The sequence below is a fragment of the Callospermophilus lateralis genome, chromosome 20 (assembly GCF_048772815.1).
Source record: "Callospermophilus lateralis isolate mCalLat2 chromosome 20, mCalLat2.hap1, whole genome shotgun sequence".
Classification (NCBI taxonomy): domain Eukaryota; kingdom Metazoa; phylum Chordata; class Mammalia; order Rodentia; family Sciuridae; genus Callospermophilus; species Callospermophilus lateralis.
Genome location: NC_135324.1, coordinates 4,052,997 through 4,067,732, shown reverse-complemented (window position 1 = coordinate 4,067,732; position 14,736 = coordinate 4,052,997). Strand labels below are relative to the sequence as shown.

General features: G+C 62.7%; 1 protein-coding gene across 1 annotated transcript in view; it reads right to left on the bottom strand.

Moving 5' to 3' along the window:
- The window catches only part of Plxnd1 (plexin D1), a 36,044-nt gene extending 22,543 nt beyond the window's left edge, over positions 1 to 13,501 (bottom strand). Inside the window, exons 1-5 of the mRNA XM_077106214.1 lie at positions 12,035 to 13,501; positions 1,756 to 1,932; positions 1,077 to 1,208; positions 827 to 927; positions 615 to 744 (exon numbers count right to left, since the gene is read on the bottom strand). Coding sequence (XP_076962329.1) covers positions 615 to 744; positions 827 to 927; positions 1,077 to 1,208; positions 1,756 to 1,932; positions 12,035 to 13,390 — 1,896 coding nt within the window. The 5' untranslated portion in view covers positions 13,391 to 13,501. The remainder of the gene's footprint in view (positions 1 to 614; positions 745 to 826; positions 928 to 1,076; positions 1,209 to 1,755; positions 1,933 to 12,034) is intronic.
- Positions 13,502 to 14,736: the final 1,235 nt, after the last annotated feature.

Here is a 14,736-nt window from a genome sequence, read left to right as displayed (position 1 = left end):
GGAACCAAGGATCCCCCAAATGCTGGGCAGCCCCAGGCTGGGCCATCAGACTCTCCCAACCCAGCCTGGGCATAAGCCTGTAATCCCAGCAGCCATTGGAGGCTGGGGCAGGAGGATCACAGGGTTGAGGCCAGCCTCAGCAACTCAGTGAGGCCCTGTCTCTAAATTAAAAATAAAAAGGGCCGGGGACGTGGCTCGGTGGTGAAGCCCTCACAGAGGTGCCTGAGAACACCCTCCGGGGCCCAGGTCCCCACCACGCTGCACACTGGCCTCTTTCTGGGAAGGAGAAATGTCCCCATCGGGTGGGGACCTGGCGGAGGGAGAGGCAGGTGGGTGGGCCTCCCTCCTCGTCCTCCCCTGGCTCCACCTGCGGCTCCAGAACCTGCCCCCGTCCTTCAAGCCCCGGGTCCCCTGCACTTGGTGACCTTGAGCGAGTCATTTGTCCTCTGCTGGCCCACGTACTGGGGACAGCCGGGTTCCTGTCACTTCCCCGTTATGTGCCTCCAAGTCCCTGGGGCACCTGGGCAGGGCCTCCCCGTCTCTGGCCGTGGCTGCGGGGCCCAGGGACGCTCCCCGGCTGTGTCCCCAGGCTGGAGGGTGACATGGGGACTCACGGGGTACTCGCGGCGCACGTCGATCTCGGCGGGCAGGACGGTCATGGCCGGGCAGCGGCCGGGCCCCTCGCTGGTGCTGGTCCAGAAGTGCGGCTGGGTGGCGTTGGCACAGTCCTGCTGCAGCGTGCACCTGGGGTGGCACTGCAGGGTCAGGTCCCCAGCGCCACCAGGGGAGGTGGCCTTCCCCGGGGGTGCCCTCCCGGCCCGCTCACCTGGTCTCCAGGGCGCACCAGCCGCAGTAGGCGTCGGCCGCACCCAGGCAGGCTGCGCAGGTGACATGGACGTCGCAGGCCGCCACCTTGACTCGGGCCATCTGGAGGCAGAGGCCAGCTCAGGGAGGCTGCCGGCCTCTCCCTGTGGGGAGGCTGGGCGAACTGAGGCTGGGGTGGGGGGACCCGGGGAGGCCAGGCCGCCCTGCAGAGGTGACGTCCCATGGCCCGGGGCCTCTCGGGTGGGACTTACCTGGTGGGACGTCATCAGATACAGGTACCCGGGGTCAGCGGGGTCAAACTGCATGACGGGGTGCACGGGCTCCCCGTAAGCCACCGTCACCACCTTCCTGCTCACCACCTGCATGCTCTCGTTCAGGTTGACCTGCGGGCACACGGCTGTCAGGCCAGGCTGTCATAGGGGGTAGCTCAGCAGCACCCCCCACCAGGAACCCAGCCAGGCCCCCTCCCCCCCACCTAAGGTTTCTAGAACATTCTCTGGGAGGATGTTGGGGACTCGGCCAAGAACAAGGGCTTTGGAAGGTACCGATGTCCACCCTGAGCAACTGGCCTGTCATAGAGGGTGGGGGGACAGGATCCAAGGCTCTAGGACTCTCTGTGTGTCCCCCTGGGAGGCTGAGGCAGGAGGATCCCAAGTTGGAGGCCAGCCTCCGCCATTAAGTGAGCCCTAAGCAATTTAGCGAGATCCTATTTCAAAATAAAAAGTAAAAAGGGCTGAGGGTGGGGTCCCGAGGTTCGGCACCCCTGGTGTCCCCCGAAACATGAGTTCTTTGTAATTTATAAAGGGTGAGGTACATGGGAGAACAAGGAGGTGGAGGCTGGACCCCTGGAGGCCGGGTGTACACAATGGGCCTCCCCAGCCCAGCCCTGGGGGGAAGCCTCCCGCCTCCCCCATTCCACCCTGTCCCTACCTTGAGGAGCCGGCCGTTGACGGTGCCCAGGAAGACCACGGTGTAATTGTTGGCGCTGGCCACGGCCACAGACGTGAGCCCCGGAGCCCGGAACACGGGCGAGGACTTGAGGGGCTGCAGGATGGACAGGGGGTGCTGCAGGTGGGCGGCGCCACAGTCCAGCTGCTCTGGCTGGAGCTGGAAGAGAGACGGCAGGTGGCAGGTCAGACCTCAGCTCCTGCTGGATGTCCCCGAGCTCCAGGCCTGGCCTTGACCTTGACCTTGGTGTGGGTCCTGGAGCTGACCCAGGGACTGATGTTTCAGGTACGCGAGACGCAGGGGGGGATGGCAGCAGAGGCCAGGGGGGATGGCAAGGGAAGAAGGTCCTCCTGACTTTTAAGAGGCTGCAGAGGGTCCAGCCACTGGGGAGGCCGAGGCAGGAGGATCTCAAGTTGGAGGTCAGCCTTGGCAGCTTAGTGAGACCCTGTCTCAAATTAAAAAGGGCCAGGAGTGTGGCTCAGGGGTTAAGCGCCCCTGGGTTCAAATAATACATGTGTCACCGTGACAAGATAATGGCAGGCCACCTTTGCTGGGGACTGTGTCAGGGCCTCACTAAGTTGCTGAGGCTGGCTTTGAACCCGTGATCCTCCTGCCTCAGCCTCCGGAGCCAATGGGATCACCGACGTGCGCCACTGCGCAGGGCTGAAAGAGATTTTTGGAACTTTTCTTGTGTGATTTTTTTTACAGGCCTAAGTCACGAATGGTATGCCCAGATGTTTGTGGTTTTTTTTGCACAAAACCTCAGCTAATTTTCCAAAAGAAAACAATCAGTAGAGACTCCTTCTGTCCTGGGGCAAACCCACAGTGTTCATGCCTGAGGCTGCTCCCAGGGTGTCCCTGGGAGCCCAGAGATAGGGTGGGGCTGGGGTGACCTGGGACAAAACCCGGGACTAAATGATCTTCCAGAGGACGGCTGTGGGCGTCCTGAGTAAGTCACTTTGCTTTTCTGAGCCTCGGTTTATTCGACTATAAAATGGGCTCATCTACTAGGACCCCACCAGGTCGGGGCTGGAGCAAGATCGGTCCTTGTACAGTGCTCCCGTGGTAACCTCCTGGAAACCGTTAGATGACCCTGCTGTGTTTCAGATGTGGTTGTTGCTAATATTATTTTTATTAAATATAATCGGGGGCTGGGGGTGTGGGCTCCCCACCCAGTATGAGGCCCCGACTTCCGTCCCCAGATACGCTTAAGCAAAAACCAGCCGGGCGCGGTGGTGCGTGTCTGTCATCCCAGCGACTTGGGAGGCTGAGGCAGGAGGATCACAAAGTGGGAGGCCAGCCTCAGCCACTTAGCGAGGCCCTAAGCAACTCCGTGAGACCCTGTCTCAAAATTTTAAAAATAAATAAATAAAAAGGGCTGGGGGGAGTGTGGCTCAGTGGTCAAGATCCCCAGGGTCCAATCCCCCGTTGTCCCCGCCACCAACAGGAACACCATGTCATCCCTCATCTCTGCCCCTTGCACCTCAGAACCCGGGTCCTGCCTCCTCGGGGTCTTTGTCCTGGCCGCTCCCTGAGAGCCATGCTGCAGCCTGTCCCTCCCATTTATGGGGGGGGGGACTCATTCCATGTCCCCCAGTGAATGTCTGAAGCTAGGAACCTGCGCGGAGCCCTGGGTGGACTGTGTCCTATGATACAGTGTCATTCACAAACCCAGGAAGAGATCCACGGTGACTAAGAATGGATCAACGACACCAAAATAGTCTGATAAATGTGACAGGAGCGCGGTGCTCACTCACAAAAACCCCATTGTGCGGTGGATCTTAGCAACTTGACGGCGCATGACACCTTTTCTCTTCCTTATTAAGAAACTTTACCATTTCCACTTCAAAGGAGCCCGTCCCAGCCTCTTGGGCACAGCTGAAGGGTCTGCACCTCCCTGACTCTTATTAAACTAAAATATTATTAACTGAGATAACGGTCACGGGAACAGTAGCCCCAAGACACTGTGACTTTCACTGCATCTGATCACCGAGTCTGGCACTGAGTGCCTACCGGGAGGGTAGTATATACAGCATGGTCATGCTGTGTGCCTACCGGGAGGGTAGTGTATACAGCATGAACACACTGTGTGCCTACCGGGAGGGTAGTGCATACAGCGTGGACACTCTGAGTGCCTTCCAGGAGGGTAGTGTATACAGCGTGGACACGCTGGACAAAGCAGTGATTCACACATCCCAGGCCCAAGGTTTCATCCAGGTCCTCAGAACAGCCAGTGATTTAAAATTGATGAACTGTTCATTTCTGGAATTTTCCATTTTCTGTTTTGGGGACCTCATCGGACCATGGGGTAACTGAAATGGTTGAAAATAAAAACCACAGACAAGGCTCTTTCTCAACCTCTCGCTTCAGCCTCCACCCCGGGCCTGACTTCATCCTGTGTGTGTCTGGAAAGTGGGTGCTCACCCTCTCCCCAGGCTGGGACCCACTCCCCAACCCCGTTACCCTGCAGGGAAGAGGTGAAGTGGGCCGAGCCAGGCCCTGCTCCCAGCTTGGGGTGACCTGGGGGCCACAGCAGGGGAGGGGGAGGGGCAGGCGCAGGCTGGGAACCGGCTCTCGCCCTCCCGCCTTGACATTCACAAGCCATTAATTCTGCACCGAAGGAATTTTCTAAAAAGCCTTTTCCCCAACTTTTTTTTTTCTTTATCCTAAAAATAAAATCTTAAAAAAAAAAAGAATTTTTTTTTTCTTTCTCTTTTTTTTTTTTTTTAAAGGAGAAGTCAGCCATCGGAGGCTCCCAGTGATCTGTGCTGGGAGAGGAAGCGCGTGGCCTCTGTGCCCCGGGAGATCTGCAGGCTGCAAAGGGGATCAGAAGAGGAAGTTGGGATAAGGGACCCCCCACCCCCCAGGCAGGCAGGAAAGGCCTCCAGGAAGGGACCCAGCGGCCTCCCTGAGTCTGGCCTCTGCTGAACGCGGACCCTGGGGAAACTGAGCCCACAGGCCCCCGAGTCCCCCCGCAGCCCCCAAAGTTCTAGAAAGATCCAATCTGAAAGCACCGGCCTTCCTCTGCAGCCCACAAGCCCAGCTGGGCACCGTCCCGAGGATCAGGCCCCCGCCCTCCAGCCTGGCACCCGGGGGGACCCTCGTGATTCCTCTCTGGCCAAGGACTCAGGCTTCAGTCTCAGTTCCTCCCTCAGCCCTGCCCTGGGCTCCCACCACGCCAATCTCCGCAGTTCCTCAGACTTTGCCAAGCTGTTCCCTCGGGCAGCCAGTGTCCTTCCCAAACGTCCAGGCCATCCAGGGTGGACACTGTGCTCCCTGGGGTGTCTACTTATCAACGAGGGGGCGGAAAAATAAAAAAGACCCTAATTTTGACTAAAGTGTGAATGACTGCATCCAGCCGTTTGCTTTCAGAGCAGAGGGATTGAGAGCCACGCCGCTAGCTGCAAGAGGATCCAAGGAAAAAAGAAAAAGAAACATGCCTACTGTGTGCCGAGCAACATCAGGAGGGGCCCGTGAGGAGCCCCAGCAAGCTTGTCTGGGTTCCCCTAAGAACCTTAGTTTCTTCTTCTGTAAAATGGGGTCAAGGCCGTGGCCACGGGCCTCAGCTCTTTCCTGCGAGCAGGATGGGCCTCCCTCTCCAGCGGGCGGCCTCCTGGGGCCTCCGCTCAGCTCTGCCCTCTCTCCCATTAAAACGCTGACATTATTGATTTCCTGAGCAACTGAAATCGTGTTGATTTTCTCTCCCCAGGAAGCCGGCCCCAGGAAGAGGCTCCCAGGCCGGACTCCGCGGGCCTCACATCCTGCCCACAGAGCCCAGCAAGCCTCAGCCCCCCACTCCCGGGCACTCAGAGAGGATGAGGCCGGGCGGTGGGCACTGTGGCCGCTGTGGGCCCTGTGCCCAGCGGTCCCTTTCCCTAGCTGGGGCGTTAGGGGGTCGGCTGGGGGGTGCCAGGCCCAGCGGGGGGCTTGGTGCTCTGCACCCCCAAAGCCTCCCAAATCTGGGTCCTTTGATTCCCGCTTCTCAGTGGCCCCCAAGGAGATTTTTTTTTCTTTCCTTTGCTTTCTGCAGAGCTGTGAATCGAACCCAGGACCTTGTCTGTCACTAGGGCCACTGTCCACCACTGAGCCCCAGCCCCAGCCCCAAAGGGACCATTTTATTTTATTTGTGCAAGGGATGGAAGCCGGGGACGCTCTGGCACGGAGCTACACTTCCAGCCCCTTTTTATCTTCTATTTTGAGACAGGGTCTCACTTCGTGGTTGAGGCCGGCCTCCAACTTGCCATCCTCCTGCCTCAGCCTCCCCGGTAGCCGGGATTCTAGGCCTGCGCCACAGCACCTGGCCCGCAAAGGAGCTTTGAAAGCTGCAGATCACGAAAAGTGACATGAGGTCCTGGAAAAGGGGGAGGACGTTTGTGGAATAAACTTGGAGTGTGGCTGAGGGTGATGTTCGGATGCTGGTTTCTGAGTTTGCACAAATGTTTCATGGGAAAGTGAGATGTTAGCCACAGAGGACTCTGGGGGAAGGGTACACAGGGACTCTCTGGATGGTCGTTGGAACTTTCCTGTAAATCTAAGATTATTTCATAAGGAAAAAAAAAAAAAAAAAACCCGGGCGTGGTGGCGCACACCTGTCATCCCAGCGGCTTGGGAGGCCGAGGCAGGAGGATCATGAGTTCGAGGCCAGCCTCAGCAACTTTGCCAGACCTTGTCTCAAAATAAAAAAATAAAAAGGGCTGGGGGTGTGGCTCTGTGGTCGAGTGCCCCTGAGTTCAGTCCCTGTCAGAGCAGCTGCCACACTGGACGCTGGACAGGACCCTGTTCGCAGGGGCCTTTCACCCTGAGCCCTGGAGGCTCTCAATAAATGTTCCCAATTAGCTGCGAGGCTCGGTCTCCCGTGTCCCCTCCCCTGGTTCCCGGGGAGCCAGGCCCTCCCAGCAGCCCAGGGCAGGCAGGCGGGCGGGGGACAGCTGAGGATCCAACCTGAAGGCCCCTAAAAGCACCCACCAACGCTCGGCCCGTCAACAGCAACGCAGCGCTCATTCGCACAGAGACGTGCAGTGACTTGTTCAGAGACACACAGCCTCGTCCAAACCTCCCATGCAGACAGGCTGGCTCCAGAGCCCTGGTCCTCAAGTGACCACCCGCCCGACACTCAGCTCCTTAAGAGCTGGAAAGGCCCTGGATTGGAAGATACAGAAATGGAGGCCCATCAGGAGGCAGCAGCTTCTGCAGACCTCCAAACACAGAGGCTGGGCAGAGGCCAGGGAGAGGGCCCAGGTGCCAAGGTTATCAGCCGTCCCTGCCAGCGGCTTGGCCTCCGCTTCAAGGCCGCCCTGTCCCCCCCACCTCCCCGCCACCCCATTATTTACTGATCAGAGCAGAAAGTGCTGTGATCATGGCCCCCTGGGGCCTCCCGGGCCTGGTAATGGAGTCCGCGGCCGCCAGCCTCCGCCAGCCTCCGCCAGCCCGTGATTTATGGTGTTTCAGGGTAAAGGACAGTGGACGGGGCGGGACGGCCACATGGAGCGCGGCTCGGGGCGGAGACCCAGGCAGAGGCTGAGTTTGGTTCCATCGAGGCCCAAACCCGGGTCTCAGAAACATGGAAATGGAGGCCACACACCCCGGGGGTCACCGGGCTCCAGTTCCACGAGGCTGGCACCCCGAGGCTCTCCGGGCCTGTCCCCACTGTGTCCCCCTGTCCCCATGAGCCTCCCCAGGCCCCTACGGACCGCAGGACAGGGTCTGGGTCCCGGCTCCCCGGCTCCCTCCAACATCCCCTCCTCCAGGAAGCCCTCCTGGTGGCCCCGGGTGAAGCTGGTCCCCTGGCCGTCCTGGGGACCCCTGAGGAGCAGGGTCAAAGTGCGGTCTGTCCCTTTTTGGGGGACTGTCAGGGAGGAAAGCCAAGCTCTCCATACTCCGCACTCAGAAGAATCCTCCCGGGGTGGGCCTGTCCCCAGCCCCAGAACTGCTGCCTGCAGGGCTCAGGAACAGCCCCGGCTCCTCCCCAGGGCTCTTCCCAGGTCCCCCCCTCGGGGCCACACCCCTTCTGGAGGTGACAACTACAGGCTCTACACACAGACATCCCTCTGCCGCCCCCCTTTTGCTCGCTGTGTGACCCCAGACAAGTCACTGAACCTCTCTGGGCCTCTTCACTTCCCCTTCTCTAGACTGGAGCTCACCCTCGCCCCGTTCGGTTTCTGGGGTTGTCAAGTCTGTGCAGAGGGCGCTTCCGGTCCACCCCACAGTCTAACTCGGATCCTCCTGGAAACCAGCAGTCACCAGGCCCCGCAAAGCAGACCTGGCCGAGGGTGATGGTGCGGGGGCTGGCGGCCACAGTCTGTGCTGAGTGTCCCTCCCCCGGGCCACCCCCACTCTTCCCTGTGCCAAGCCCATTTCACAGGTGGACAAACAGAGGCCCAGAGAGGGTAAGCGACCCGCTAGGCAGGCCCTAGTCAGGAGCTGGAGGTGGATTGGACTCTGGGGGGTTGGGGGAGGTCCCCAAGACCTAGCTGTCCCCACCCCTGGGCCTGCCTGGGTACAGAAGGCCTCAGCTGTGGGAAGAGGGTGGTGACCGGTCCTCCGTGCAACCCGCCCTGGACACGAGATCTTGCTCCAGGGCAGTGGGTCAGTCCAGCCCCAGTGTCCAGCATGGCCCTGGCTGGCTTGCAAGTCCCCGCCCTGATGTCCCTGTTGAAAGGGCCTGTCACCTCATCACTCAAAGTGACCTTTTGACCTTGGCCTCTGCAGATGTCCCAGGTGGCCTCACCTGAGGCCCGCCTGGAGGCCCGATCACAGAGGTCACCTGGTCTCCACGGCCCCGCCCACGGCTCCCAGCTGACTACCCAGCAACCCCTGTGGGCGGGCAGCGGGGCCTCGGGGGTCCATAAGTCAGTGCACCATCCACTAAGCAGCTGTGTGACTCCAGGCAAATTCCTTCCCTCTCTGGGCCTCAGCTTCCTGGCCTGAAAACTGGGGACAGCAGCACAGTCTGCTGGCGGGGACCGTGAGTGTTGGCACAGTGTGTCACCTTGAGTCTGGGACCAGAGCTGTAGCATCCCCACCCTTTTTATTTTATCTTGAGACAGGGTCTCGCTAACTTGTGGAGGCTGGCCTCCCTTTTGCGATCCTCCTGCCTCAGCCTCCTGAGCTGCTGGGATGACAGGCGTATGCCTCCTCACCCGGCGAGTTAAGGGACGGTGACCACTCCCTGTCCGTCTCTTCAGGTTAGAAGGTCATGTCCCCCACCCTTCTCCTCAATCCCACCAAGGGTCTCTGCTTGCTTGCTCTTGACCATGGGGAGCTCACTCCCAGCCCCCAGCCTAGCTCCCAAATAAAGCCCATTTCGAACAGTCCTCTCCCCGGCCACCCCCACCTGGCATTTTTGGACCCCTAAATTGGTGCAAAAAATACCTTTCCTGATGCCACGCACATGCCCACCCACCGCATGCCAGTTTGGAGTCCGTGTGGAGACGGTCCCCACCTTTACTATAAAAAGCCACCTCGGAAATAGAGCTGCCCACCGGCTCTGGCTTTGGGATTTAAATAGACAAATAGGATGGTCACTCGGGTGACCAGTCCCAGCCAGGAAAGCCAGGCCACCCGGGCCTGGGAGGAACGGGATTCTGGGCCCCGGAAGCCCCAGAGCCAAGCCTGCCACCTGTCCTGCAGGGACACCGGCCTCTGTCCTGTGGCTGAGCCTCGCCGGGCCACCTCTCCACCCCTCCATTCTCTAAACCCACCTCTGGGACCACACCCCAGCACCCGAATCTGTCTGGAACCCCTCTGCCTTGGTGCCACCTCAGGCTGGGCTGGCCCACTGTGTCCCCAGCTGCAGCCCAGGGTCTACCCGGGGCCTGGCACATAGTAAGTGCTCAAGAAATACTTACAGGAGCCCCCTCCGCCCATGTCCCCCCTTCACGGCACACAGCCCCCTGCACCTCCCTGCAATGTCAGTGAGGGCCGAAACTCAGTTCCCCAGGGGTCCCCGAGACACAGAGGGACAGCATACAGCAGGGGCTTAATGAATGTTTTATGGCCGGATCCGTCGGGGGGGGCTGCAGAACAAACCATGGGAGGTCAATGTGTGCTGACCAGGAGTGAGCCCAGCCTCTGCTCATCACACCCCGTGAGGTGACAGCAGCAGCAATGTCAGCAGCAGGTGCCTGCAGAGGCCCGGCCACCCACTGAGGCCGGCCTCCAACTTGCGATCCTCCTGCCTCAGCCTCCCCAGCTGCTGGGATGACAGGCGTGGGCCACCGTGCCCGAGGCCTAAGACAACCCCTGGTGAGAAAGTTTGTTTTCCTAAGGGTTGTTTTTTTATCCAAACTGAAATTCAGGAAGATTACGTGGCTTGCCCAAGGTCACCCAGCTGGGAAAGGACAGAGTGGAATTTGAGTCGGGAGCAAAGTTTAAATTCTTAACCTGTAACTGGGGGGGGGGGGGGGGGGCCTGGAAAATGTGTCATGGGCCACCTCTACCTGCCCTTGCTGGGGACGCAAGTGTGGGCTCTCGGGCACTTTTAGGGGATATGTCAAGCGCCACTGGCCTGTGGCCAGAGCCAGGCCTGGAGACACAGAGAGGGTGGCTCAGAAGGCCTTGGAGTAGGGAGGGGACCTTGGTCAGCTGCCCCTGGGGCCCTGCCCCCTAGGGAGTAGGAAGTCCAGCCTCTCTCAGTAGAGTGAGTCACTGCACCAGGCCAGGGAGGGGACAGGGGACCGTGAGAACCAGGACACTTCTTGCCAGTGGGGGAGGGGGAGCCTGCCAAGGCCGGAGGGACCCACCAGTGGACAGGGCTTCCTGCCTCCTAGGACCCAGAGACGGCGGAGAGTGGGGGCCTTCAGGGTCCCAGTCCTGCGCGGCCAGCCGTGACCCCAGCCAGGCCAGGGAGCAGCCCCCAAGGACAGTGTCCCCAGTCACCCCCTGGGACCCTTAGCTTCAGGGGGCCCAGCAGGGAGGTGGCAGCCCCTGGGAGCCGAGTGGCAGAGGAATCTGTTTACTCAAAGCCGCTAGCAGGGAAGAATTAATCTTGGGACATCCTTGTCACACAGCCCCGGGGACCACAGAGAAGGGGAAGGGGCAGGGCCCCGATGGGGGGAGGGGACTCCCGAATTGCCAAGAGGAGGAGTTCAGTGCTGGGGGACTTCAGGGTGTCTTTTAAAACGGGGATCCCCAGACTCGCCCCCCTAGACCCCTCTGTCATCCCCACAATGTCCACACACACCGCTAGGTCCCTAACCTGGCCTCCTGGCCACCGCCCGGCCCAGCCTCAGACATTTGGATCCGGTCCCTCTGTCCCCATCCAGAGCCCTAAAAACCTCAAATCCCTGTCCACCGGCTCCATTGTCCTGTCCCCTGAATCTGCCCACCCCAGCCACGAAACCTCCACACTAGGAGATCGGAGATCCTGAGTTCAAATCCCACCTCAGCCAGTTCCCAGCTGTGTGTTCTTGAGCAAGTTACTGAACCTCCCTGGGCCTGGGTTTATTTTCTTTTTTCATCTGTAAAATGGGAATGAGACTGGAGGACTGTTGTGAAAACAGACAGCATGACACGTGATGGGCTTAGGAGCTCCTCCCGGAGTGGCACTGTTTACCCTGGTCTGCCATGCCTGCCTGGTCCACGCTAGGTGTTCTGATCCACCATGCCTGGTCCATACTAGGTGTTCATTAAACATTTCTTGAATGAGCGAATTAAAAAGTAGTCTCAGGAGCAGACCTGTTGGCCAAACGTGCAGCTTCCCCAGAGAACCGATTGATTCCACCAAATACCAGTGTCCCCTGCCACACACGTCCCACAGCCCGTCTTGCCCTGAGTCCTGCGGGCCCCTTGTGGGTGGCACACATCTGGTGCCCACGTCTGCCAAGGCTCCGGGGCATCTCAGCGCGTACCTCTGCTCAGGCGTGCACCGGGGACCCTGCCCTCCAACCCGGCACCACGGGGCTGTGCGGGCACCTTTGGCTCTTTGCAGCGAGCGCGCCTGCGTATCCATGGCCACCTGGGCCCCTCCCGGTGCAGGTACAGAGAGGTCCGCGCACCTGTGACCCAGCACTCAATGTAGTCCCTGCGGGCTGCCCATCAGGGGCCGTTAAGGTCGTCCGCAGTCGCCCCTCGGTGCACACCTGGATCCCCCCGTGCAGCCCGGGCTCCCGGCCCATTCACCTGCGGCCCAGAGTGCACACCTGGATCCCCGCACACGCACATCTGGGCCTCGGCAAGGTCCCATCTGCGACCCGCTGCGCGCTCCCCGTTGGCAGGCTCCCCCGGCAGAGTGGCTCCCCGCACCCCCGGCGCCCGGGCGTACCTGGATGTTGCGTTTGCTCTCGCAGAAGGGCCCGGTGCCCTGCACCACGCTGTCCAGCACCGCCACCACGTCGGGCGCGGGCTCCACGAAGCACGCGGTGCGAGCGGCGCGGATGGCGGCTTGCACGTCGGCGAAGCGGAAGGCGCAGAGCGCCGCCGGAGCCGCTCGGGCCGCGGGGGTCCCCTGGGGCCGCTCAAAGACGGCGAAGAGCAAGTCGCGCGCGGGGAACACGGACACCAGGCGACTGTAGAGGTCGCCGCGACCCGCGCCGCCCGCGCACTGCAAGCCCAACTGGATGTAGGACTCGGTGAGCTTCTTGGCGTCGCCACCGGCGCCGCGGGGCAGGCAGATGCGCGCCAGCAGGCTCCGCGCCTGGCTCTCCTTGTCGCCGGCGCGCGCCTCGCTGTTGAGCGCCAGGTACGCGTAGGACGGCGCGGCCGGCGGCGGGTCGGGCGGGTGCAGGAAGGCGCGCACGAAGCCCAGCTTGTGCTGCTCCTTGGCGCCCTGCTTGATCTTGAGGATGTTGTCGTCGGACGGGTTGAGGTCGAAGGTGAAGAGCTTGGCCAGGTCGCCGCGCGCGTCCAGGGAGCGGATGGCGATCTCGGGCGTGTTCTCGAAGCGGTGGTCCTCCAGGCTGCGGTTGCGCGGGAAGTAGGCGCTGCCGTAGCCCGTGTACGTGGCGCCCACCAGCAGGCGGCTGCCCTCCGCGCCCGCGGCCGGCGGCAGCACCAGCCCCACGGTGGACGCGTTGGGGTGGTTGGCCGCCACGTTGAGCATGCTGGGGAACACGGTGACCGGCTCGGCGGGCGGCGCGGCGGGCGGGAAGGGCACGGCCACCGCCGAGATGTTGCCCCGGCGCCGCAGCTGGCAGAAGCCCTGGAAGATGGAGCCGCACACGACCACCAGGCCCTGGCCCGGGTCCAGCTGCAGGATCTTGTTGTAGTTGTCCGTCAGGCGCCGCGGGTGCTCGCACGAGGCCTGCGGGAGCTGCGGGGCGTGACACAGCGGGCTGTCGGCCACCGGGCCCACGGCCGCCTCGGCCTCCAGGCTCAGGTTGGCCCCCGACAGCTGGTACAGGCGGTTCACGGCCGCCAGGTACACGGTGCCCGCCGCGCCGTCCAGGGCGAAGTTGTTGGTGGGCGTGGGCGACGGGAACCGGCGCTGGATCTCCAGGGCGCCGACCCGCGCCGCCCCCAGGAGCAGCAGCAGCAGCAGCGGCGGCGGCGGCGGCCGGGACAGCGGGCACCTCTGGGGGACCGGGCGCGGCGGGGCGCCGAGTGGCGGGCGCGGCGGCAGGGGGCTGGCCGCGGCGGCCCGGGCGCTAAGGGGTGCGCCGCCCGCGGCGCGACGAGCCATCCAGGCGTGAGCGGGCTGCGCGGCGCGGCGAGTGCATGGGGCGCGGCGCGGCCGGGAGCCGGGAGCCCGGAGGCGGCAGGAGGCGGGGGGCGGGCCCGGGCCGCGAGGCGCTTCCTGCCCGCGCCAGCCGCCCCCGGCCCCGGCGCCCCGGCCCGGCTCAGCAGCGCGGCACAGCCCGGGGGCGGGCCCGCGTCGGCCACGCCCACGCCCCGCCCCGCCCACGCCCCGCCCCAGCGCACGCCACGCCCCGCGCTCGCCACGCCCCCCGTCGGCGCGGCCGCCCCGCCCCGCCCCGCCCCGCCCCGCCCTGCCCCTGGCTGTCGGAGGGTCGCGCCGCCCGCGACCTCCTCGGGACCTCGGCGACGCGCCTCGCCCGGGTCGCCGGCTCCTCGCGCTCCTCCCTCCCGGCCCGTGTCGCCGGCGCTTCTCGCCCTCCCTGTCTGGGTCTCTGTCCCCACTTCTCGCTCCGAGCGCGCGTCTCCGTCCCCCACCCCGGACTCCCCGCGGGCGGAGTGTCGCCTCCTCTCACTTCCCGCCCCGCTCCCCGGTCCCCGCCAGCCCCACCCCTCCGGTCCCCCTGTCACAGCCCCGCTTAACCCACCCCCATCTCACGCCCTCTCTACCCCGGTCCCCCCCCCCCCCCCGCACTGTCCAGGCCCAGCGCCCTGAAGGCCACAGCGGGAGCGGGGACAGCAACCCCTGGGTCCTGTGATTCCCCGCCCCAACCCCAGCCCTGCAGAAGGGACTTGTGAGCAACAGGGACAGAGGGACAGTGGGTCAAACAGATCCAGAGAAGGAGCATTTCTGCTGGGGCAGGCGGGGGCTGGGCAGGCGCTGGTCCTGGGACACAGGGACCCTGGGAGGGTCTCCTAGGCCCTTTCTGATGTCCAGGACTCTAGAAGGATCTAAGTCCTCCCAGCTGGCCCTGGAACCCTCTCCTTTGACCTCCAGGTGGCCCTTGGGGTCAGAGGCAAGTGCTGAGATCCTGAGATCCCAGCCCTGGAGGGCCATCCTGGGGCTGTGGCTCACAGTGCCTGCTCTCGCCCAGGGCTGTCCCTTGTCAGGCACCGTGTGGCCCGTGCTTCTCCGGCGTGGGCACCCTCTGACACTGGGACTGGCATTTCCAACCTGCAGTTAGGAAACAGAGGCCCCAGGAGCGAAGGGCCAGCCCCCGATGCAAGCTCATCAGGGACAGATCTATGTTCCAAAGGCCCAAGGCCACCAGCCCTGACCTCTCTAATCTCCCGTCAGAGCCCCAGCTGCCACAGGGCGCCTGGTGGCCCTGGCTCTGGGGGGTGGCCCTGGCAGTCAGGTAGGAAGAAAAGTGGAAGGGTTTCCTATGTGTC